This window comes from Anomaloglossus baeobatrachus, chromosome 10 (genome assembly GCF_048569485.1).
Source record: "Anomaloglossus baeobatrachus isolate aAnoBae1 chromosome 10, aAnoBae1.hap1, whole genome shotgun sequence".
NCBI lineage: Eukaryota > Metazoa > Chordata > Amphibia > Anura > Aromobatidae > Anomaloglossus > Anomaloglossus baeobatrachus.
Genome location: NC_134362.1, coordinates 171,154,462 through 171,181,054, shown reverse-complemented (window position 1 = coordinate 171,181,054; position 26,593 = coordinate 171,154,462). Strand labels below are relative to the sequence as shown.

General features: G+C 43.7%; 1 protein-coding gene across 1 annotated transcript in view; it reads right to left on the bottom strand.

Annotated features, from left to right (window-relative positions):
- CPNE2 (copine 2) overlaps positions 1-26,593 on the bottom strand; it is a 114,994-nt gene that overhangs the window by 8,966 nt on the left and 79,435 nt on the right. The window contains exons 10-15 of the mRNA XM_075325843.1: positions 25,944-26,003; positions 23,684-23,817; positions 13,039-13,093; positions 9,971-10,022; positions 7,374-7,507; positions 6,024-6,260 (exon numbers count right to left, since the gene is read on the bottom strand). Coding sequence (XP_075181958.1) covers positions 6,024-6,260; positions 7,374-7,507; positions 9,971-10,022; positions 13,039-13,093; positions 23,684-23,817; positions 25,944-26,003 — 672 coding nt within the window. The remainder of the gene's footprint in view (positions 1-6,023; positions 6,261-7,373; positions 7,508-9,970; positions 10,023-13,038; positions 13,094-23,683; positions 23,818-25,943; positions 26,004-26,593) is intronic.

Genomic DNA, 26,593 nt, shown 5'->3' with positions numbered 1-26,593 from the left:
TGTGGCACTACCCCGCACCTCAGAGGCTGTGGTACGTGAGGGGCTGAGAAAACTGTCCCACATCTTAAAGACTGTTTCCCTATCTCTGGCGGATTGGACTTGTGCCCCTCTTGGCTGTACGCCTTGGTTGTCCACTGATTCCTGACCTATGCCGCTAGCGTTTTGTGAGGGGAATGCTTTGCCTACTTCCGTGTCTATGGCCTTCTGGAACTGCTGCATTTTGCCTGACCTCTCCGCCTCGGGAATAAGAGACATAAAGTTCTCCTTGTAGCATGGGTCTAACAGTGTTACCAACCAGTAATGATTGTCGGCCAAGATGTTCTTAACGCGAGGGTCACGAGACAGGCAGCTTACCATAAAGTCAGCCATGTGCGCCAGACTCTTAACAGCCATCACTTCGGTATCCTGACCAACACGATGACTGAACATGCTGTCCTCCTCCTCCTCCTCCTCATCTACCCTGTCCTCTGGCCAGCCACGCTGAACCGAGGATATGACTGGTGTGCATGTCATATCCTCAATTTGGCCGGAGAGTTGCTCCATGTCTTCATCCTCCTCCTCGTCATAGTCCTCCACTGCACGTTGTGATGAGACGAGGCTGGGCTGTGTGTTATCACCCACACCCACTACTGTTTCTTGCTGCAACTCATCGCGCTCCGCCTGCAATGCATCATGTTTATTTTTGATCAGAGACCATTTTAGAAGGCAGAGAAGCGGTATGGTGACGCTAATAATGTCGTCATCGCCGCTCACCATCTTGGTGGAGTCCTCAAAGTTTTGGCGGATGGTACATAGGTCGGACATCCATCTCCACTCCTCAGGTGTTATGTGTGGAGTTTGACCCATTTCCCGACGGCTTAGGTGATGCAGGTACTCAACAACTGCCCTCTTCTGCTCACATATCCTGACAAACATGTGCAGAGTTGAATTCCAACGCGTGGGGACATCACACACCAGTCTGAGCCGGAAGATGCAAACGGCGCTGAAAGCCAGCAAGGCCGGCTGAAGCAGTAGGTGACTTTCGAAAATGTGCAGACAGGCGGCGAACTTTTACCAGCAGATCAGACAGCTCTGTGTATGACTTTAGAAACCGCTGAACCACGAGGTTGAGCACATGGGCCACGCATGGAACATGTGTCAGCTGGCCTCGCCTCAAAGCCGCCACCAGGTTCCGGCCATTGTCACACACGACCTTTCCTGGCTTTAGGTTCAGAGGTGTGAGCCAGTGATCTGCCTGCTGTTTCAGAGATGTCCACACCTCTTCTGCATTGTGTGGTTTGTCACCTATGCAGATTAGCTTCAGCACAGCCTGTTGCCGCTTCGCCGAGGCAGTGCTGCAGTGCTTCCAGCTTGGGACTGGTGTGGAGTGTAAAGTGGATGAGGATGCGCAGGAGGAGGAGGAGGCTGAGGAGCATGACATTCCGGAGCTGTAGAGTGTGGGTGAAACACTGACTGAGGTAGGGCCTGCAAACCTTGGTGTGGGAAGCACGTGTTCCGTCCCTCGCTCAGACTGGGTCCCAGCTTCCACAATATTAACCCAGTGTGCCGTCAACGAGATGTAGCGGCCTTGCCCACAAGCACTTGTCCACGTGTCTGTGGTTAGGTGGACTTTGGGTGAAACAGCGTTGTTCAGGGCACGAGTGATGTTTTGTGACACGTGGTTATGCAATGCGGGGACGGCACACCGGGAGGAATAGTGGCGGCTGGGGACCGAGTAACGTGGGACAGCTGCCGCCATCAGGTCGCGGAATGCTTCTGTCTCCACCAGCCTAAAAAGCAACATTTCCAGCGCAAGCAGTCGCGAAATGTTAGCATTTAGAACTGTGGCATGTGGGGCGTTGGCAGTGTATTTGCGCCTGCGTTCAAAGGTTTGCTGAATGGATAACTGAACGCTGCGCTGGGACAAGGACGTGCTTGATGATGGTGTTCTTTCTGCGTAGGCAACTGCAGGTGCAGGGCCGGAGGAGGCTTGTTCGCAGGCAGCATGGACAGGGGATTGGCTCGCATGCACAACAAGCGAAGACGCAGCAGTGACATCACCAAGCACTGCTCCTCGACTCTGTTGTACTTTCCACAAAGTCGGGTGCTTGGCTGACATGTGCCTGATCATGCTGGTGGTGGTCAGGCTGCTAGTTTTGGTACCCCTGCTGATGCTGGCACGGCAGGTGTTGCAAATGGCCTTTTTAGAATCATCTGGAGCCAACTTAAAAAACTGCCAGACTCGGGAAGACCTAACATTTGTACAGGCACCTTGTGTCGTGTTGTTGTTCCAGGGAACGGTTGCCTGACGTCTGCCTGGGGCCACCACCCTGCTTCTTACTGCCTGTTGGGATGCTACGCCTCCCTCCCCCTGTGCACTGCTGTCCTTGCTCTGCATATCCTCCTGCCAGGTTGGGTCAGTTACTGGATCATCCACCACGTCGTCTTCCTCTTCCGCACCCTGCTCCTCCTCCTGACTTCCTGACAATTGTGTCTCATCATCGTCCACCCCTTGTTGAGACACGTTGCCAACTTCGTGAGAACGTGGCTGCTCAAATATTTGGGCATCTGTACATACGATCTCGTCATGACCCACTTCAACAGGAGCTGGCGAGAGGCCAGAATGTGCGAATGGAAACGTGAACAGCTCTTCCGAGTGTCCAAGTGTGGGATCATTAATGTCCGAGGACGTGTACTCAGCCTTGTGGTAGGAAGGAGGATCAGGTTCTGAAATGTGCGGTGCAGTATCACGGCTACTGACACTTGACCGTGTGGAAGACAGAGTGTTTGTGGTGGTGCCAATCTGACTGGAAGCATTATCCGCTATCCAACTAACAACCTGTTGACACTGGTCTTGGTTCAAGAGCGGTGTACTGCTGCGGTCCCCAAGAATTTGGGACAGGACGTGCGAGCGACTAGATGTGGCCCTTTGTTGTGGCGAAATTAGAGTTTGCCCACGACCTCGGCCTCTGCCTGCACCACCATCACGTCCACTTCCTTGTTCCTTGCCAACGCCCTTGCGCATTTTGCAATGCTGTGCTGACGTGTATTCACTAGACTTGGGCGTTATATCCAAGTTTGTGCAAAACGCACACAAGTGCACCTGAACGCTGTCACCAACAGGCACACACGTGCGGTTTTTAAATGCAAGCACGGACGCACTAAGAACCTAACAGGTCTCTATCCAGGGACAATGTGGAGCCTCCCAATTTTTGGCTGCCCTGCCAAAGGGCTATACTACAATAGACCCACTTCCTTACAATGGGCACTTCAGGTTTACAGGCCCTCATGCACGTCTCTCTCCAGGGACAATGTGGAGCCTCCCAATTTTTGGCTGCCCTGACAAAGGGCTATACTACAATAGACCCACTTCCTTACAATGGGCACTTCAGGTTTACAGGCCCTCATGCACGTCTCTCTCCAGGGACAATGTGGAGCCTCCCAATTTTTGGCTGCCCTGCCAAAGGGCTATACTACAATAGACCAACTTCCTTACAATGGGCACTTCAGGTTTACAGACCCTCATGCACGTCTCTATCCAGGGACAATGTGGAGCTTCCCAATTTTTGGCTGCCCTGCCAAAGGGCTATACTACAATAGACCCACTTCCTTACAATGGGCACTTCAGGTTTACAGGCCCTCATGCACGTCTCTATCCAGGGACAACGTGGAGCTTCCCAATTTTTGGCTGTCCTACCAAAGGGCTATACTACAATAGACCCACTTCCTTACAATGGGCACTTCAGGTTTACAGACCCTCATGCACGTCTCTAGCCAGGGACAACGTGGAGCCTCCCAATTTTTGGCTGCCCTGCCAAAGGGCTATACTACAATAGACCCACTTCCTTACAATGGGCACTTCAGGTTTACAGGCCCTCATGCACGTCTCTATCCAGGGACAACGTGGAGCCTCCCAATTTTTGGCTGCCCTGCCAAAGGGCTATACTACAATAGACCCACTTCCTTACAATGGGCACTTCAGGTTTACAGGCCCTCATGCACGTCTCTATCCAGGGACAACGTGGAGCCTCCCAATTTTTGGCTGCCCTGACAAAGGGCTATACTACAATAGACCCACTTCCTTACAATGGGCACTTCAGGTTTACAGGCCCTCATGCACGTCTCTATCCAGGGACAATGTGGAGCTTCCCAATTTTTGGCTGTCCTGCCAAAGGGCTATACTACAATAGACCCACTTCCTTACAATGGGCACTTCAGGTTTACAGGCCCTCATGCACGTCTCTAGCCAGGGACAACGTGGAGCCTCCCAATTTTTGGCTGCCCTGCCAAAGGGCTATACTACAATAGACCCACTTCCTTACAATGGGCACTTCAGGTTTACAGGCCCTCATGCACGTCTCTAGCCAGGGACAACGTGGAGCCTCCCAATTTTTGGCTGCCCTGCCAAAGGGCTATACTACAATAGACCCACTTCCTTACAATGGGCACTTCAGGTTTACAGGCCCTCATGCACGTCTCTATCCAGGGACAACGTGGAGCCTCCCAATTTTTGGCTGCCCTGCCTAAGGGCTATACTACAATAGACCCACTTCCTTACAATGGGCACTTCAGGTTTACAGGCCATCATGAACGTCTCTATCCAGGGACAACGTGGAGCCTCCCAATATTTGGCTGCCCTGCCTAAGGGCTATACTACAATAGACCCACTTCCTTACAATGGGCACTTCAGGTTTACAGGCCATCATGCACGTCTCTATCCAGGGACAACGTGGAGCCTCCCAATTTTTGGCTGCCCTGCCTAAGGGCTATACTACAATAGACCCACTTCCTTACAATGGGCACTTCAGGTTTACAGGCCATCATGCACGTCTCTATCCAGGGACAACGTGGAGCCTCCCAATTTTTGGCTGCCCTGCCTAAGGGCTTTACTACAATAGACCCACTTCCTTACAATGGGCACTTCAGGTTTACAGGCCATCATGCACGTCTGTATGCAGGGGCATTGGTGAACCTCACAATTTTGGACTGCCCTGGCAAAGGAAAATACTACAAAGACTCACTTCCTCAAAATGGGCACATTAGACTCAAGAGGCCTTTATGCACGTCTCTTCTCAGGGACATCGGAGTGCCACACAATGTTTTCATGTAAAATCTTTCATGTAATCTCAAAAAGTAACATACATTAGCTCTATCTCACTATTGGGTATTTGCCCTTAACATTTCCGCCATGAAAATTAATTTTGGTGTCATTTTGGAAGGTTTTCTGGTGAGTCCGTAAAAATGGCGTAAAACGCGGACAAAATTGTTCACAGCTGTGACTTTTGAGTGATAAATGCTTCAAGGGGTCTTCCCCATGCTGTTGCCATGTCATTTGAGCACTCTTCTGAGACTTTTGTGACATTTTTAGGGTTTCTACATGCTGCCGGGGGTCATTTCAGAAAAATGCTCGGGTCTCCCATAGGATAACATTGGGCTCGGTGCTCGGGCCGAGTACACGAGTATCTTGGGATGCTCGGCCCGAGCCTCGAGCACCCGAGCTTTTTGGTACTCGCTCATCACTAATTACTGTAGAATGGGAACCAGTATGGGAACATTACTTCAAGAAGGGGAACAGGATGGAGGTCATTACTAAAAGATGTTGGCCAAAATTACTATATGATGCCAATTGTAAATCTAAATTACTTACAAGTAAGGGATACAAATAAACAAAAAAAAAATAAAGCAGGACTTTTTTTTTACCATTAAAAATGTTTTTTTGTGTATATATATATTAAAACAACAAAGTGCACGTTTGTGATAATAAACTAGCAAAAATTGTTCAAAAACAGTGATCCAAAAAGTGTAAAGAAAAAAAGAAACATGGTGCCAATAAAAATGTCACTTTGTCGCGCAATCAATGCAACCCCCAAATAATTTTTTTCTATGTGCGGCCCATACACCCAGCCGAGCTGGAGGCCCCTGCTCTAGGGTCACATAGATAGCTGGATGTATAAGTATAGATCAATCCTATCTCTAGGGGTGTAGATAGAAAATCACCCCAGCCCAGTTTGTTATTTTTGGAGATTGGTTTGCCTGCGACTTACATTACGAAACTCCCTGAATGGTACGAACTGCACAATGTCCCTGGACGCCTCCTCCCCGGTGTAAGATCGGAGCATTCGGTTGTCTCCATCGAGGAACTCCATGGCAGAAAAGTCTGCGTTTCCTACCCCAATGATGATAATGGACATGGGCAGCTTAGATGCTTGGACAATGGCGTGTCTCGTTTCGTCCATGTCACTGATGACCCCGTCCGTTATAATGAGGAGGATAAAGTATTGCTGGTGGAGAAAGGAAAAAAAAAAAAAAAAGAAAGTGGTGAGTGAAGCGCACACAGCTTATGTGATGATTTTCCATGGCTACTTTTCCCTATAGGAATTTGGCAGTGAGATCCTCCATGATTAGTAACACAACTATTTCCATAAAGTGCCTGTTGTGCTCAAGACAAGTCCACTTCAGTGTTTGACTAAAATATGTGTCACAAGTGTCTCCTGTTATTAGGAGACTTGGGACAGCTCTGTGAAACTGGAATTTGCCTTCTCTTGGTACAACAAGGGTTAAGGTCATTTTATTTCCAAGCAGCTTCTAGTTAGTTCTCCTCAGAAGAAGCTGGCTTGTGACTACTCCCATCTCCTTTAAATAGTCACATGTTCCATCACATGATGCCGGTAATAGAATCATCATTGCTAACTAGCCAGCAGGGAGGAAGGAAGCATCTAGGAGCTGCTGGTGACCTGCTGCTAGAGACCTGTTGTTGAAGCCATGTTGCCTGCAGCCCTGGTGTCTGGCTGGAACGGTGAAGTTGATGTATATCCTTTTTTCGTCTATGTTTTTCTGTGTTATCGTAGCAAAGTGGTGACGTCTAGTGCACTCACTGGCCTTGGCACTATACAGGGTGAGTGGAGGGACAGTTAGGGACTAGGCATGTGCCAGCGAAGAGGGGAAGGACTCTTTTAGGGATCTTAGGGGGGCCTATAGGATAGACTCAGTTTAGTGTAAGGCAGTTTCCCAACCTCCACTCCACACTGAAAGGGCCTTCCTCTCCCTTACCATATCCGTTGACAACGGTATATTTCACCGTGCATCAGACACTCGTTGGTCCATGCACTTCTGTCATGCCGTGTGTTCGGACACCCGCCAGTCTGAGCATGACATTGTCTAAAAAAACCCTGCAAGGTGCAAAGTGTGAATAGACCTTAAAGGGGTTGTCACAATTACCCTGTGGAAAGATGGTAACTTGCTGATTGCTGGGCATCTACGTAGATGGCTATGTAAAGGGACATAGAAGATTGGCCAGTCCCCATGAAATCAGCAGTAATCTAATGTGTGTGGCCAGGTTTACAGTATGATGATATAGATGGTGGAAACAGTCGCCCTTCTGGTAAGGTGCTCACCCCTGCTGATGGCTGCTGGATTGCTTGAGCTGCGAATCGTGCCACATGATTAATGATGGGTGAAAAATTGGTGGGTCCATAGAACCGTATGTGAGGGAGACAAGTAGAATAGGCCTCTATAATGCCCTCCACACCTAAAGAAAGAAGACATCAGCAATTATTTGTGCAGAAGGGTGAATCATTCTTGCGATACAGTGGAAATACCCACATAACAGCCCACGTGCAACCCAGGGCATTATAACACTGCCAACTGGAGACTCGGGAGCAGCGATGAAATAGTAGAGGCTGAGGCCCTGTGCGCACTAGTGCGTTTTACCCGCGGATTTGCCGCGGAAATTTCTTGAGAAATGTCTGCAATCTTTGTGCAGACATTTCCCAGCAAATCCTATGTGAAAAAAAAATAGCTGTGCGCACGCTGTGGATTTTTCTCAAGAAATTTCCTTGAGAAGAATTTCTTGAGAAAATTTCTTGAGAAAATGAGCATGTCCATTATTTTCCGCAGGTACCTGCGGAATACCCCCGGAATTTCACTCCATTCACTGTAATGTAATCGCGAAATTCCGGGGGTATTCCGCAGGTAGCAAATGATGTGCGATATACCCCCGGTATAGCCGCGATTTACCTGCGGTAATGCTCATCGCTCCCTGCGGTTTTGCAGAAAGCAATGTCATTATGCCAGAAGAGTAAGCGGAGCAGATTAAACACACACGTCAAACTCCCTGAACGCCGCACAGAAGCACTTCCGTGCGACCTCCAGGTGCCCGTGCAGTCTGTGTCCCGCTGCAGCCTCGCGGCTGCCTGCACTGCAGGGTGTCAGTGTCTGCCCGCAGTGTCAGCAGCTTGTCACGCTGCAGCGCAGGCAGACACTGACACAGGCAGACACTGACACTGCACTGCAGGGTGTCAGTGTCTGCCCGCAGTGTCAGCAGCCTGTCACGTGGCAGCGCAGGCAGACACTGACACCCTGCAGTGCTGGCAGCCGCGGGGATGACGATCGCTGCTGTCAGGAGGTGAGATCATTACCTGCTGTGACGATCTCCTGCCTCCTGACGTCACCGCTGTCACTGCTGTCTATGCCCGTCTCGCGAGCGGCCTGAGACTGTCACTAGCGGTGACGTCACGGGCTCTCGCGATACTTCTGACAATGCGGCGGGCATAGAAGTCAGTGACAGCGCTGACGTCAGCAGTACAGGAGATGATCACAGCAGGTAATGATCTCATCTATCCTCCTGGCAGCAGCGCTCGGCATCCCATGCAGTGACCTGGGCTATTGATGTTAGCTCAGGTCACTGCATTGCTCTCCCAGCCAATGGGGAACATTCTGTTCTTCATTGACTGGGACAGCGACTATGGTATGGATCGCCGTGGGACCCTCCCCCATATTGGATTACGCCGGACGTGGAATTGATTGTTCTTTTCAATAAATTGGTGAAAGAGGGAATGTTTTGGGGAGTGTTTTTTCAAATAAAACTTTTTTTGTCGTCTATTTTTTATTTCTTACTGACTGGGTTGGTGATGTCGGGTATCCGATAGACGCCTGACCTCACCAACCCCAGGGCTTGATGCCAGGTGACATTACACATCTGGCATCAACCCCATATATTACCTCGTTTGCCAACGCACCAGGGCAACGGGATGAGTTGGGGCGAAGTGCCAGGATTGGCACGTCTAATGGATGCGCCACTTCTGGGGTGGCTGCGGCCTGCTATTTTTAGGCTGGGGAGTGTCCAATAACAGTGGACCTCCCTAGTCTGAAAATACCAGACCACAGCTGTCCGCTTTACCTCGGCTGGTGATGCAATTTGGGGGGACCCCACGTTTTTTGTTTTAAATTATTTATTTAATGTAAAACAGCGTGGGGTGCCCTCTGTTTTGGATTACGAGCCAAGGTGAAGCTGCCAGCTGTGGTCTGCAGGCTGTAGCCGTCTGCTTTACCCTAGCTGGCTACAAAAGATGGGGGGACCTCACGTCGTTTTTTTTTTTTTAATTATTTATTTATTTATTTTATGGCTGAAAGTGAAAGTCACTAAAAAAACATGAAAGTCACTAAAGGGTGCCAGCTTAGAATATGCAGGGGGGTGGGACATTATATAGGTCTCTCTCATCTATCTATCGATTCATCTATCCATCTTTCCCTCTATCCATTATCTGTCTATCGATTATCTATATTATTTATTGCAAAACCGCAGGGACCAACCTGCGGTAAATCCGCGGTAAATCCGCGGCAAATCTGCATGCGTTTTTCCCGCGGATTTTTCCGCAGGTGCGGAAATCTTCAACTACCAGAAGTTTCTCAAGAAATTTTATTGAGAAAAATCACTTTTCTAGTGCGCACATAGCCTGAGGCTGCACCGGCACGTGACACAATCAGCCACTCTCCGATGAAGGTGCCGCTATAATCGGAGAGTGGCGTGACTTATTGGGTTACATGGCAGCTGCAGCCGGTGAGCTGGATCAGCGCTGCTGTAGGGGGTACAATACACAGACATTATTTCAATGGGGGTCCTGAATTGATTAAAGGGATTACCAGTCCCCTTTAAGAGACATGGGGACTGGTAATTTCTGTGATCAAATATTTTGACGGATCAAGGACTAACCTGAGCAGAAAGGGCTGGTAGGATTGAAATTGATGGCAAATTCATGAGACACCTGGAAAAGAGAAAAGAAGAGATTTTTTTCATATCATTATAATATCATATATGTATGCGAGTGATGCCCTTTAGAATATATACAGTACATTACACAGAAGGATGGATGTTTGGATGGATGGATAGGATAGATGGACGGATGGATGCATGGATAGCATAGATGGATGGATGCATGGATAGCATAGATGGATGGATGCATGGATAGCATAGATGGATGGGTAGGATGGATGGATGGATGGATGGATAGGATAGATGGATGGATGGATGGATAGCATAGATGGGTGGATAGGATGGATGGATAGCATAGATGGGTGGATGGGATAGATGGATGGATGGATGCATGGATAGGATAGATCGATGGATTGATAGCATAGATGGATGGATGCATGTGTAGCATAGATGGATGGATGGATGCATGGATAGCATAGATGGATGGATGGATGCATGGATAGCATAGATGGATGGATGGATGCATGGATAGGATAGATGGATTGATAGCATAGATGGATGGATGCATGTGTAGCATAGATGGATGGATGCATGGATAGCATAGATGGATGGATGGATGCATGGATAGCATAGATGGATGGATGGATGCATGGATAGGATAGATGGATGGATAGCATAGATGGATGGATAGGATGGATGGATAGCATAGATGGATGGATGGGATAGATGGATGGATGGATAGGATAGATGGATGGGTGGATGGATAGATGGATGGATACATGGATAGGATAGATGGATGCATGGATAGCATAGATGGATAGATGGATGCATGGATAGGATAGATGGATGCATGGATAGCATAGATGGATGGATGGATATCATAGATGGATAGATGGATGGAAGGATAGCATAGATCAATGGAATGGATAGGATGGATAGGATAGATGGATGCATGGATAGCATAGATGGATAGATGGATGGATGGATAGGATGGATAGCATAGATCAATGGATAGGATGGATGGATGGGATGGATGGATAGGATGGATGGATGGATGGGTGGATGGATAGGATGGATGCATGGATAGGATAGATGGATGGATGGATGGATGGATGGATGGATATCATAGATGGATAGATGGATGGATGGATAGGATGGATGGATAACATAGATGGATGGATGAATGGATAGGATGGATGGATAGCATAGATCAATGGATAGGATGGATGGATAACATAGATGGATGGATGAATGGATAGGATGGATGGATAGCATAGATCAATGGATAGGATGGATGGATGGATGGATGGGATGGATAGAATAGATAGATAGATAGATAGATAGATAGATAGATAGATAGCATAGATCGATGGATGGATCACCCTTGAAATTGTTCCAGAAAATTATTTCAGTTCCATGTTTATTAACTTTGCGATTTGGAAGAGCACAAAAAAAATAAAATTAGAAAAAAAGGCAAATTGGACATAATTTCACACAAAATGGTCCGGACAAAATTGTTGTCCCCCTCAGCTTAATATTTGGTTGCACGCCCTTTGGAATAAATACCTGCAATCAGTCGCTTCCTATAACCGTCCACAAGCTTCTTCCTCCTCTCACCTGGAGTTTTGGACTCTTCTTTATAAACTGCTCCAGGTCTCTCATATCTGAAGGAGTCTTCTCTTCTTACAACAGCAATTTTAAGATCTCTCCACAGGGGTCAATGGGATTTAGATCTGAACTCATTGCTGACACTTCAGAACTCTCCAACGCTTTCATCCATTTATGGGGGCTTCATGAAGTATGTTTGGGGTCAGTGTCCTGCTAGAAGGCCCATGGCCTAGGACACAAACCCAGCTTTCTGACACTGGACACTACATTGCCACCCTAAATTCTTTGTTATTAGTCAGATTTCATAATACTTTGCACACAGTCAGGGTCCCTAGTGCCAGAGACAGCAAAACAACCCCAAACAAAACTTTGAACTTCCACCATATTTGCCTGTAGGTGCGGTGTTCTTTTCTTTGTAGGCCGCATTCCATTTTCAGTAAACAGTAGAATGATGTGCTTGACCAGAAAACTATCTTGGTCTGATCTGTCCACAAGACGCTTTCCCAGAAGGATTTTGGTTACTCGCATGTATTTTGGCAAAACTGCAGTCCAGTTTTTTTTATGTCTCTGTGTAAGCAGTGGGGTCCTCCTGGGTCTCTTCCATAGTGTGTCATTTCATTCAGATGTGGACTGATCGTTTGTACTGACACTGATGCCCCTTGAGCCTGCAAGACAACTAGAATTTCTTTGGAACTTGATTGGGGCTTATCCACCATCTGAACTATCCTGCGTTGCAACCTTTAATCAGTTTTTCTCTGCTGTCCACATCCAGGGAGATTAGCTACAGTGTCATGGGTTGTAAACTTCTTGACTATGTTGCGCACTGTAGACAAAGGAACATCAAGATCTCTGGAGATGGACTTGTAACCTTGAGATTGTTGATATTTTTCAACAATTTTGGTTCTCAAGTCCTCAGACAGTTATCTTTCTGTTCTCCATAATTCGTGTGGCACACACAGACACATAATGCAACTTCTCCCCTTTTTATCTGCTTTCAGGTGTGATGTTCATATTGCCCACACCTGTTACTTGCTACAGACGAGTTTGAAAGAGCATCACATGCTTGAAACAAAGTGGTTTACCCACAATTTTGGAAAGGTGCCAACAATTTTGTACGGCCCATTTTGGGGTTTTGTGTGAAATTATGTCCCATTTGCTTTTTTTCTTAGTTGTTTTGTATTGTTCCAATACACTCAAAGTAAATAAACGTGATTAACAAAATATGTGTAATTGCAATAATTTTCTGGGAGAAATATTTCATTTTGTGGAACAATTTCAAGGAAACCAACACTTTTGAGTACATCCTAAAATGAAAAGTCGTCATTTTTGACAACCCTTTTGACAGGTTGGGTCATTATGCCCCAATTACACCGATATAAAACCGATCTAAACCTCTCTGACTAAAGTATAGTCACAGTGCACAGTGCAATAAGGCTCCAATATACAGGCAGATTAGATACCTTCCAGTCTGGAGGTAGCTGAGCACCAAACCCAAGGGCAGGAAAAAGTTTGTCACTGAGTAAAGAAAACAGAAAAATATATAAATGATCGGTCAGTCAATATGAGTGCACACACACTGTATATGATCATATCGGTACATTCACGTCTGATTTTATACATTCATATTCTATAGAATAATTTTCATTAGAATGATTAGATACAGTTGTAATCAAGATTATTCACCGCAGTGCAAAATTAGTTTATTAGGAACATATACAAACTTTCTTCTATAACAAGAACAAAGTATATTACTCAACACAAGTAATATAACAAGTGGTTTCTCCAAAAATTCAGCACAAAATGCCACTTTTTCGGATACTACAGTCTCACAATTATTCATCCAAATGTGTTTAGTACTTAATAGATCCATTCTGGCTGTTATAACCTGCTGTAAACATGATACATGTGCAGATTTAATTCAGCTTCTGGTAGAGTTCCTGAGGAATCTTAGCCCGTTCCTCAACCTGAGTGCCAGGTCACTTATATTGTTGGATTTGCTGCTGGAACCACCTTCTTCAAGTCCATTCAAAGATTTTCTATCAGGTTCAAGTCAGGTGACTCTGACATCCACTCCAGAATTTCCCAGGACTTCTTCCGAGACAAAGCCTCAATGGCACTTTAAGCCATCATCTAGCCACTGCCATGTTTCACTGTAGTCATTACCTAGCCACCGGCATATTTCACAGTAGGCATCACCAAGCCACCGACAATGTTTCACTGTAGGCATCACCTAGCAACCATCATGATTCACTGTAGGCATCAGCTAGCAACCATCATGATTCACTGTAGGCATCAGCTAGCAACCATCTTGATTCACAGTAGGCATCAGCTAGCCATCGGTATGGTTCACTGTAGGCATCACCAAGCCACTGCCATGTTTCACTGTATGCATCACCTAGCCACTGCCATGTTTCACTATAGCCATCACCTAGCCACTGCCATGTTTCACTGTAGGTATCACCTAGTCACCGGCATGTTTCACTGTAGGCATCACTTAGGCACCGGCATGTTTTACTTAAGGCATCACCTAGCAACCACCATGATTCACTGTAGGCATCAGCTAGCTACCGGTATGGTTCAATGTAGGCATCACCAAGCCACCGGCATGTTTCACTGTACGCATCACTGTGCCACTGCCATGCTTCACAGTAAATGACAGAACAAAAAAAGCAATACGGTCTTAACTGGATAAAAAAAAAACCCCACAGGCTGGAGATGACAGTGGTGGGCTCACCTGGTGGATTGTGTCGAACACAACACCTTATAAGTATGAAACATCAGCAGCTGCAGAAACACATGGAGATGCAGCAGAGATCAAACGCAAAGAGGTGTGCGTGTTCTGCGCTTCTGTAAAAGATCAATCATGCGGAAGAAGTCCAGGGCACACGAGTGCTGAACATGTTGTTTATTCCATGGGAATCCAAGCTATCTAGCTTCTTCAGGATCCCCACATTACGACATGTAGAACAAACAGAATATTCTCCACTTGTTTGTCCTTGACTTCTTCAGCATGGTTGATCTTTCACACAGCGCAGAACAAGCCCACCTCTTTCCATTTGATCTATGCTTCACAGTAGACATCACCGACCACCACCATGCTATACTTTGGGCAAGGGGGTTCTTTTCAACAAATGGATCATTCTTCCTTCTCCAGACATATCGCTGAGCAATTAACCAGGTATGTTCTCATGTTTTTGACTACGTGCCTCCTCAGCTCTGCAATCTGGTGGCAGCCGCTGACATCTTCCTCTTTCTGTCATGTTCAGGTATTTTAGCCGCTGTAATTTTAACTTTCAATTTGTGAATTCTACTTCCAAATACATCTGTAGAAACTACCAATGCCTTTGTATCTTTTTCCTTGTTTGGACAAGGCAATGATCTCTTCTTTTGGCTTTTCTAACCACTCGCTTTGCTTAACCACCAGCCAGGTCAGATATTGGATGTTTTATCTGGAGCAAAACAGATGCAACTAACAAAACACCTGATTTGTAAATGTGTTAACTAATGAGGGACTATACAAAGAGTGAGGCTGCAGTTGTCAGAAAAAAAAATTACATTTTGTTCTGAATTTGGAGAAACCACTTATTATATTAGTTTTGTTTACATTTTCCAGTCTGATTGGTTTAATTGCAAAAAGCATCACCGCCTATTTTGCAATGAGGGGTATAAATATATAAAACCGTGTGTGCGTGTGTAAAATATATACTGTACATATACATAGTATAAAATATATATATATATACACACAGTATTTATCTATCTATATATACTAGCTGTAGTACCCGGGCGTTGTCCGGGATAGTAACGGTCTCTCTCCCAGTCTCTGTCTGTCTGTCTGTCTCTTTCCTTGTCTGTCTGTTTCTATCTCTCTGTCTGTCTTTGTATCAGTCTGTCTCTCTATCTCAGTGTCTGTCTGTTTCTCTCTTTCCCCCGTCCGTCTCTTTCCCCCGTCCGTCTTTGTCTATCTCTTTGTCTGTGTCTTTTCCTGCCTGTCTGTCTCTTTCCCGGGCTGTCTCTTTCCCCGTCTCTATCTTTCCCAGTTTGTCTGTCTCTTTCCCCGTTGATATAGAAGGGTTAATAGTTTCTCTATTTCTTGATTTTAAATATTTTATTGTTCCATTAGTAAGTATATCTGGTGGTCGTTCATAGTCATTATGGAGCCTTCGGAATAAGAAACAAGCTCAAGGATTATTATTGTCTGCTAAATGTTCTTCTTATCTCATATGTATGACTCTACATTTTTGTTTTTCTAAAACTTAAAAGGTCAAATGATCAACTTGTAAATTCCAGCTAGAAGCCTTTTTTGCAATATCACATTGATCTGTAAATGGTATAAATAAACTGTACCTTGGCTAAATAAACAGAAAACTGATCATGCTCACATGAATGCAGGTCTTTTCCCCGAGCGCTCAATCTTGATTAGGCCTGAAGAGGCCTAATTCAGAGGACCTCACTGGTGATCCCATAAGCTGACTTTTGAAACAGAACAGCTACAACAGTTTTTGGTGCCCAACGTGGAGCCGTGGCCAACCAGCCTATTCGGAAGAAGTTGGGGACTCTTGAGACAGTGAAATTTCAGCTGCAGCAAGGTGAGAAGCTTTATTCTTACACTTTATTTCACTCTCTCTGACTTCCCGAATATTCTGGGTAAGGCTCTGGCATCACCAGTGAGTATTGTTTTTTTTCATGCATGTCTAAATGAGAGTTGAAATATAGAGTAATAAGATAATCTGCTGTCCATCAATTAACTGATTGCATAGCACGGAATTTGGGACAGTCTCTGTATAAATTACATTTGCTGTGTTGCTGTGTTTTGCTTTGGCCATCTTTGCATCTTTGATGCGGATTGCACATTTTCTGTTAGTACAATAAACCTCACTTCAATCCAGAAATATTACTCAGTCCATCAGTTATTAGATATATGAAACTGAAATAGCTGTTGCAAAAACCCAAATTGTTATAAAGAAAAAAGGTTAACATTAATAGGGGTGCCGAAACTTTTTCATATGACTGTACATGTTGGCATTCATGGTTCCCTCAATGACCTGTTGCTCCCCACAACTGGCAGCACTAATGCAGCCCAAAATCATGACTCTCGACCACCATGCTTGACTGTAGGCAGGACACACTTGTCTTTGTCCTCCTCACATGGTTGTCATCACACACGCTTGACACAATCTGAGCCAAATAAGTTTAGCTTGGTCTCATCAGACCACAGGACATGGTTCCATAACCTTAGTCTGCTTGTCTTCAGCAAACTGTTTGCGGCTTTCTTGTGCATCATCTTTAGAAGAGGCTTCCTTCTGGGATGACAGTAATGCAGACCAATGTGATACAATGTGCGGTGTATGGTCTGAGCACTGAAAGGCAGGTTCCCCACCCCAGTAACCTCTGCAGCAATGCTGGCAACACTCATACGTCTATTCTTAAAAGGAAAACCTCTGGATAGGACACTGAACACGTGTACTCAGCTGCTTTGGTCGGCCATGGCGAGGCCTGTGCTAAGTGGATCCTGTCTTGTTAAACCGCTGTATGGCCTTGGCCCCTGTGCTGCAGCTCAGTGTCAGGGTGTCGGCAATCTTCTTATATCCTAGGCCATCTTTATGTTCTTTTTGTCCGATCCTCAAAGAATTCTTTGCCATGAGGAGCCACGTTGAGCTTCCAGTGACCGGTATGAGAGAGTATGTGAGCGATAACACCAAATGTAACACCCCTGAGACCTGTCACACTAATGAGTCACATGACACCGGGGAAGGAAAATGGCCATTTACACTTAGGGGTGTACTCACTTTTGTTGCCAGCGGTTTAGACATTAATGTTGAATTATTTAGAGGCCACCAAATTTACCCTGTTATGCAGTGTCAGATCTTCAGTGTTGTCCCGTAATGAAATATTTATTAAAAAAAATGTCATGGGGTGCACTTACTTTTGTGACATACTGTATATATATTTTTTATTTTCCCCATGTCATCCACATCATATTTATTCTTGACAAGACAACGATTTCTGACTAACGAAAGCTTTTACTTAAGATGATTTTTTTTGTCACTTGACAGGAATCCATTTTTCTATCCCAGCAAGCGACAGAAGACAAATGACTGCGTTGCCATGGTAACTGTTGTGCCGATTTCAGTATAATCACTTAACATTCTCCGCGCACAGGGTTTTCTTTTTTTCTTATGTGAGGGGCTTCTTGTACTTCGATGTGAAATGCCACAACTGACAATTAATGACAATTTTATTATCAAAGAAACTGTCCAACGTGGAGAAGAAAAGAAGTTTTCCCTCACGCAGGGAAGTGTCTGACACTATCATTTTTAGATTTATGAGCATCACTGGATATCTCGCATTGCCTGTGCCTTCCAGCGATCTACGGCATCATCTTCCCTCTGATCGTGACACTGTCCTTCTCCAAGTCACTGCCTACAGCAATGTCAACACACTCGTCCCCCGCTGCCATGATCATTCCTATCATCTGATTGGGCAAAATATGTTCTGTTTGTCCTCACATTCACGTTATCAACCAATCACATGCGGTCCTGTTTTCACATTTTATGAGCTGAAAGGTCACTGCATCTGACATAATCAACACAATCATCTCCTGCTGATATGATTATTCCTAACATCTGATTGGATAAAATATATTCTGTTTGTCCCTACATCCACATCACCAACCAATCACATACGGACGGATCTGTTCACACCTCATCTCATGAACTAAAAGGTAACTGCATCTGACATAATCAACACAATCATCTCCTGCTGCTATGATAATTCCTATCATCTGATTGGGCAAAACATGTTCCGTTTGTCCCTAAATCCACGTTACCAACCAATCACATGCGGCCTTGTTCTGACATCATCTCGTGAACTGAAAGGTCCCTACATCTGACATAATCAACACATTTGTCCCCCGCTTCCATGATCATTCCTATTATCTGATTGGGCAAAATATATAATTGGGCAAAATATGTTCTGTTTGTCCCTACATTCACGTCATCAACCAATCACATGAGGCCCTGTTTTTTCATCATCTCGTGAGCTGAAAGGTCACTGCATCTGCCATAATCAACACAATCATCTCCTGCTGCTATGATAATTCCTACCATCTGATTGGGCAAAATATGTTCCGTTTATCCCTACATCCATTTTACCAACCAATCACATATGGATATGTTCTAACATCATCTCATAAGCTTAAAAGGTCACTGGATCTGACATAATCAACACAATCATCTCCTGCTGCTATGATCATTTCTATAATCTGATTGGGCAAATATATAATTGTGCAAACTACTTTCTGTTTGTCCCTACATGCACGTCATCAACCACTCACATACGGCTCTATTCTCCCATCATGTCGTGAGGTGAAAGGTTACAGCCTCTGATATAATCCACACAATCATCTCCTGCTGTTATGATCATTCCTATCATCTGATTGGGCAAAATATGTTCTGTTTGTCCCTATATCCATGTCATCAACCAATCACACACGGCCCTGTTTTCTCATCTCGTGAGGTGAAAGGTCACTGCATTTGAAATAATCAATACAATCATCTCCTGCTGCTATGAACATTCCTATCTTCTGATTGGGCAACATATATAACTGGGCAAAATACGTTCTGTTTCTCCCTACATGCACGTCCCCAACCAATCACATACAGCCATGTTCTCACATCATCTTTTGAGCTGAAAGGTCACTGCATCTGACATAATCAATATAATCATCTCCTGCAGCTATGATCATCTCCTATCATCTGATTGAGCAAAATATCTTCCGTTTGTCCCTACATCCACTTTACCAATCACATATGGATATGTTCTCACATAATTTTGTGAGCTTAAAAGGTCACTGCATCTGACATAATCAACACAATCATCTCCTGCTGCTATTATCATTCCTATCATCTGATTGGGCAAAATATGTTCAGTTTGTCCCTACATCGCATCATCAATCATTTTCGGCCCTGTTCGCATATCATCTTGTGAGCTGAAATGTCACTGCATCTGACATAATCAACACAATCATCTCCTGCTGCGAAGATCATTCATACCATCTGATTGGGCAAAATATGTTCTTTGCCTCTACATCGCGTCATCAACCAAAGAACATATTTTGCCCAATCAGATAATAGGAATGATCATAGCAGCAGGAGATGATTATGTTGAATATGTCAGATGTAGTGACCTTTCAGCTCATGAGATGATTTGAGAACTGAGCCGTATGTAATTGGTTGGTGACGTGAATGTAGGGACAAACAGAACATATTTTGCCCAATCAGATGATAGGAATGATCATAGCAGCGGGGGACGAGTGTGTTGATTATATCAGTAGCAGTGACCTTTCAGCTTACAAGATGATGTGAGAACAGGGCCATATGTGATTGGTTGATGACGCAATGTAGGGACAATAACATACGGCCCTGTTCTCACATCTTGTAAGCTGAAATGTCACTGCATCTGATAGAATCAACACACTTGTCCCCTGCTGCTATGATCATTCCTACTATCTGATTGGGCAATATATGTTCTGTTTGTACCTACAAATCACATACGGGTCTGTTCTCACATTTCGTGAGCTGAAAGGTCACTGCATCTGAAATAATCAACATAATCATCTCCTGCTGCTATGATCATTCCAATCATCTGACTGGGCAAAATATGTTCTGTTTGTCCCTATATCCATGTCACCAACCAATTACATACGGATCTGATCTCACATCACCTCGTGAGCTGAAAGGTCACTGTATCTGCCATAATCAACACACTCGTCCCCCGCTGCTATGATCATTCCTATCATCTGATTGGGCAAAATATGTTCCATTTGTCCCTACAAGTCACATATGGCTCTGTTCTCACATCATCTCGTGAGCTGAGAGGTCACTGCATCTGACATAATCAACATAATAATCTCCTGCTGCAATAATAATAATAATAATAATAATAATAATAATAATAATAATAATAAGTTTATTATTATTATTATTATTATAGCAGGAGATTATTATGTTGATTATGTCAGATGCAGTGACCTTTCAGCTAACGAGATGATGTGAGAACAGAGCTATGATCATTCCTATCATCTGATAGAACATATTTTGCCCAATCAGATGATAGGAATGATCATAGCTCTGTTCTCACATCATCTCGTTAGCTGAAAGGTCACTGCATCTGACATAATCAACATAATAATCTCCTGCTGCTATGATCATTTCTTACCATCTGATTGGGCAAAATATCTTCTGTTTGTCCCTACGTCCACTTTAACAACCAATCACATATGGAATCACATATGGATATGTTCTCACATCCTCTCGTGAGCTGAAAGGTCACTGCATCTGCCATAATCAACACAATCATCTCCTGCTGCTATGATCATTACTATCATCTGATTGGGCAAAATATGTTTTGTTTGTCTCTACATCCATGTCACCAACCAATCACATACGGATCTGATCTCACATCAGCTCATAAACTGAAAGGTCACTGCATCGGATATAATGAACACAATCACCTCCTGCTGCTGCAATCACTACAGTGATTGATTACATAGAATTCCATCTTCACCAACACAACGTCCCTTATTTGTCTTCTGACCCGGTCATGGTTCTGACAGTCTAGTCATAAACAAGGAACGCGGTTTCCTAATATTTGGGCAGGCTGACGATCACCCAATAAAGGAGCAAAACACTTGTTCGTCGGGTGAAATGATCTGTTGTGCTGTACAAAATATCATCATTCTCTGTTGCAGGTCATCTCATGTAAACAAGATTTGTGCTGCAGGGTGCAATGGCAACCTGTGCCCACTGAGAGATCTATTACTAATCATTCTGGGGGCATCTGAAATGCTGTGGGCTTGTGGCAACAGACTATTAAAAGACCCCCGATTGGTAAATATTTCAATGAACCTCAACCATCAACTGGTTAGAAATCTACACTTAGAAGATGGTTCAAGAGGCCAGAGATAACAGTTAATAATAATCATAGGAACTCACTGACTAATTCTCTGTGCACTCTTCCTGGAATGCACTATAATATACAGAGGATGCAGAAGCCAAATGATCCAAAATATGTTAAATACGTCCCTTTATTTAAGAAAAATAAATCAAATGCCCCAAAGATGACATTTAGAATGGTTTTTAAAAATGATGAAAGATACAAATAATCTTCAAATAATGCAAGTCAGCGAAACGTCACCTATTAGCGGTAAGCTGACCCTTCCTCCAAACGGTAAGACAATCCATGATGGATGGCTATGGGTGGTCAAGTAACAAAGATCGATCCATACAGGGAGAAGACGCATTAACCCATACCTGCAATGCTAGATTGTATGATAAATGGCGTCTGCAGGCAGAATATCCAATTTCAATGACTAAGTATTTCTGTCCTACGAAGATTGTATGGAGAGCACCAAGATACAATGGGCTTCCGTCCTTCTAATTTTTTAATATACAGCGTGTGAAATAAGTATTGAACACGTCACCAATTAAGCTAGATTTCTTTAACAGTCCATCCAATCTATATAGGCAAGTTGCCACACAAGAAACATCTCATGATGGGTAAAATTAGTGAGCTGTCTCAAAACTTTCACAATTGTATTGCAAAACATACTGACTGTATTGGTTACAGAAGAATCTCTAAACTACTGAAGGTTCCAGTGAGCGCTGTTGGGGCCAGTTTAAATTTAAGCGAATCATTACATTCCTCTAAATGACTCGAAATAGAAACCTCTCATTGACATCAACCTTCTGCAAACCACATTTCTGGGCATTTAGGTCTTTGAAAGTGAAAGCCATCGATGTCTTTAAATCTTATATTTGTTGCTGGATTCCGCCTCCCCGCCCAGCACTAGCCTCTTTCACTTAATATATAGCTTCACTGTGTGTGTGATGTTGTGAAGGTAGCCTGGGCTATAGGTTGTTTGTTCAAATGTAATAAGATTATCTGTGTATGTAAATAATCAAAATATAGATGTAGTTGTATAATTATCTGTCTGTCTATATGACAATGGCACAGACGCCATAATATGATTCCAAGCTGTATGTTCAAGAGGGGGTTAACCAAGGATGAGTGAACAGATGTATAAACAATGAACAGTGAAGCCCTTAAGGGTGCTTTACACGCTGCGACATCGCTAGCGATCTCGTTAGCGATGTGACACGCCAGATTGCAGATAAGATTTGCAGAGATCGCACATAGGTCAATTTTTGTAGCGTCGGTCACGTGTGCGATCTCGGCAAATCGTATGTGAGATCTGGTGTGTTACATCGCTAACGAGATCGCTAGCGATGTCGCAGCGTGTAAAGCACCCTTTAGTGAGAGTCTTATCAGTGATATCACACTAAGAAGGCATGTGCTAACTAGATAATCAGGCCAGAATAAATAATGAATAGAGAGGTATATCATAATATACTGAGAGAATTTTATAATTATGATTTTCTCACAGCTGAAATAAGGGATGTAATATGTGGGATGATCACTCCCTGTTCTTGTTTCAAGGTTGAAGTCGAATGTTGTATGGTATAATTACGAGTCTTTTGAAATACACGAGTCAGACGCCTATACTGGCTCAAAGGGTGAACACAGTTTCTGTGGTCATTGCTACTGAGTTATTTATTAAATCTGCGCAGATAGCGAATTTGGACCCGTCCTTTGGATTTGCCCTGAACAAAGACTCCATTAGCAGTCTTACCTAAATTTCTCCCTTGACAGTGTCAGGCAAAAAAAAAAAAAAAAAATCAGACCGTGAGCTATCGACTATGTCAAAGAGGCTGGTGCTCAGCAGTCAAAATTAAGGAGGAAGAGGCTCTGGAAGTGCTTTGTCACGCCCAGAGCACCGAACATTCCATTTGCATATGTATTAAAACGCTCATTTATTGGGAATGCAGCAACAAATATGAGATATAAAGTTGTCGATGGACAACTAGTGATGGTGAGTTTAATGAGTGTGCTGTCACCAGGATAAAGATCATTGTGAAGAGAGGGGGAACAGGTAAGCTGTGACATCGCCTATTGTATATACGGAATATGATAATGAGACTGCTGAAAAGTCAGTAACACAATGTATGAGTCTACTATAACATCTAGCGGCCAATAAATACTTACGAGTCGTAATCCTGAATGATTTGTCCGACGGACCATAATGCAGAAAGGTACTCGTTTGTGCCCATAGGGTTAATATGATGCAGAGAGGAGGCGTCTCGAGGATTTCCATTCGATGCTGTAAAGTCAATTCCAACCTGCAGATAAAGCGAAACCTCATGAGTAAAGTACAAAAAGTCATATTAAATAATGACTTAAAAGGGGGACTCCTATCCCCAAGATCATATCCTAATATGTAGGAGCTGTAGTAATAATAATAATAATAATAATAATAATATTAGAAAATACCTCCAATTAGAAATGTAGTCTAGTTCTCCTGATATAGCCATGTCTCTTACCTCATGTGCAGGGCATTGCAGCTTAGGTATCCATGGTTACGTCCACTCATATAGTGATAGTTATTTACTTGTGATCGTAACCATAAATATCTGTCACTATATGAGTGGACGTAACCATGAATACCTAAGCTGCAATGCCCTGCACATGAGGCAAGAGACATAGCTAATCAGGAGAACTATACTACATTTCTAATTGGAGGTATTTGCTAAAATAATTATTACACCTACTACATATTGGGATAGGATCCTGGAGATGGGAATAACCCTTTAACATTTTCAAGATATGATGGTCTTTTTTCCCTATTGATCAGTGTTTTGTGCAGATTTCCACATTTCTAGCCCTGGTTTTCCTCTGGGACAAATGTGAAAAAATTCTCCTATGTACCCATCCCAATTTGTATTAAGGGTATTATGTGAACCATGTCCTAGAGCTTTAATAAATACAGGGGTAGGGGAACATGGATACCTAAGCTGCAATGCCCTGCACATGAGGTAAGAGACTTGGCTAATCAAGAGAACTATACTACATTTCTAATTGGAGGCATTTACTAAAATAATTATTATTACACCTACTACATATTGAGTTAGGATGCGAGTGAATGTAACCACGGTCACCTAAGCTGCTGCAATGCTCTGCACATGAGGTAAGAGACATAGCTATATCCGGAGAACTATACTACATTGCTAATTGGAGATATTTACTAAAATTATTATTATTACACCTACTACATACTTAGTTAGAAGGTGAGTGAACATAACCATGGATACCTAAGATACTGCAATGCCCTGCACATGAGGTAAGAGACATGGCTATATCAGGAGAACTATACTACATTTCGAATTAGAGGAATTTACTAAAATTATTATTATACCTACTACATATTAGGATAGGATGTGAATAGATATAACCTTAGATATCTAAGCTGCTGCAATGCCCTGCACATGAGGTAAGAGACATCGCTAATCAGGAGAACTATACTACATATCTAATTGGAGGTATTTACTAAAATTATTATTATTATACCTACTACATATTAGGATAGGATGTGAGTGGATGTAACCATGGATACCTAAGCTGCTGCAATGCCCTGCACATGAGGCAAGAGGCATAGTTAATCAGAAGAACTATACTACATTTCTAACTGGAGTAATTTGCTAATATTATTACTACTACTACTATTTCTAGCCCTTGTTTTCCTCTGGGACAAAATTATGAAGAAACGTATATCCATCCCATCTATTAGGAAGGGTATTACGTGAATGGTATCCTAGAGCTTTGATAAATACAGAGATTACGGATATGGACGGCCGTGATTTTTACAGATATATTGCCATAGAATACACATTGTGCTACAGGAATCAGGCAAGAACCACTGCAAAAAAATCCCTATAAATACATGTGTGGCAGGTATAGACTCGCCCTATGTCTACCAGTCATCTGCAGGAGGGGGTGGATATTATGCAATCCATTTTCTAATGCTTTTTAGATTTAAGGCTGCAGTTCCTTGAAGAAATTCTCATTGATTTCAAGGGGAGAGACATATTTAGAGATCACCAGGTTGGAGGGAGGGGGGGAAGGGGGGTTGTCTATGTCCTGCCCTGTCTTTTAGAGTCCGAAAGGTGAAAAAAGTCATAAAAGCGGGGTCAGACTACACACAGGATTTGTTTGTAGTCTGTTGCTATGGAGACACATAGGTCTGCATACACGCTGTGGACAGAGAATAATACGATTTTTATTAATTCCAGGACTATTTGTAAGGTTTATAAATCTATAATCATTGCAGGGCTGATATTTTTATAAAAGTCACATGAGCTAACCTCGAACAACATTGGAATAAGTTTTTATTTCCACGAAATACAAGGACTCATTTCCTATAGAACGGGTCACTTCTTGTGTAAATATAATAACTGCAGCGAATACTTACTGTAAACATGAGCTGGCATCCTCCGAGTATGTAATCCAGGAAGGAGTAGTCTCTTGTAATCTGAAAGGCAGACATGGCAGCAGTTCATACTTGGTAATATGGCCACGATACCTATGGAGAATAATGGGCACCATGGGGCAAAGAATTACAGACTATGGGGGCCCATTATTCTATATGGATGACCATATGGGGTCCATTATTCTGTATGGAGGGCTAAGTGGGGCCCATTATTGTGTATAGAGGACTACAGTCATATGAAAAAGTTTGGGTGCCCCTATTAATGTTAACCTTTTTTCTTTATAACAATTTGGGTTTTTGCTATTTCAGTTTCATATGTCTAATAACTCATGGACTGAGTAATATTTCTGGATTGAAATGAGGTTTATTGTACTAACAGAAAATGTGCAATCCGCATTTAAACTAAATTTGACCGGTGCAAAAGTATGGGCACCTAAACATAAAAGTGACAATATTTTGTAGATCCTCCTTTTGCAAAAATCTCAGCCTCTAGTCGCTTCCTGTAGCTTTTAATGAGTTCCTGGATTGAAGGTATATTTGACCATTCCTGTTTACAAAACAATTCCAGTTCTGTTAAGTTTGATGGTCGCCGAGCATGGACAGCCGCTTCAAATCATCCCACAGATGTTCAA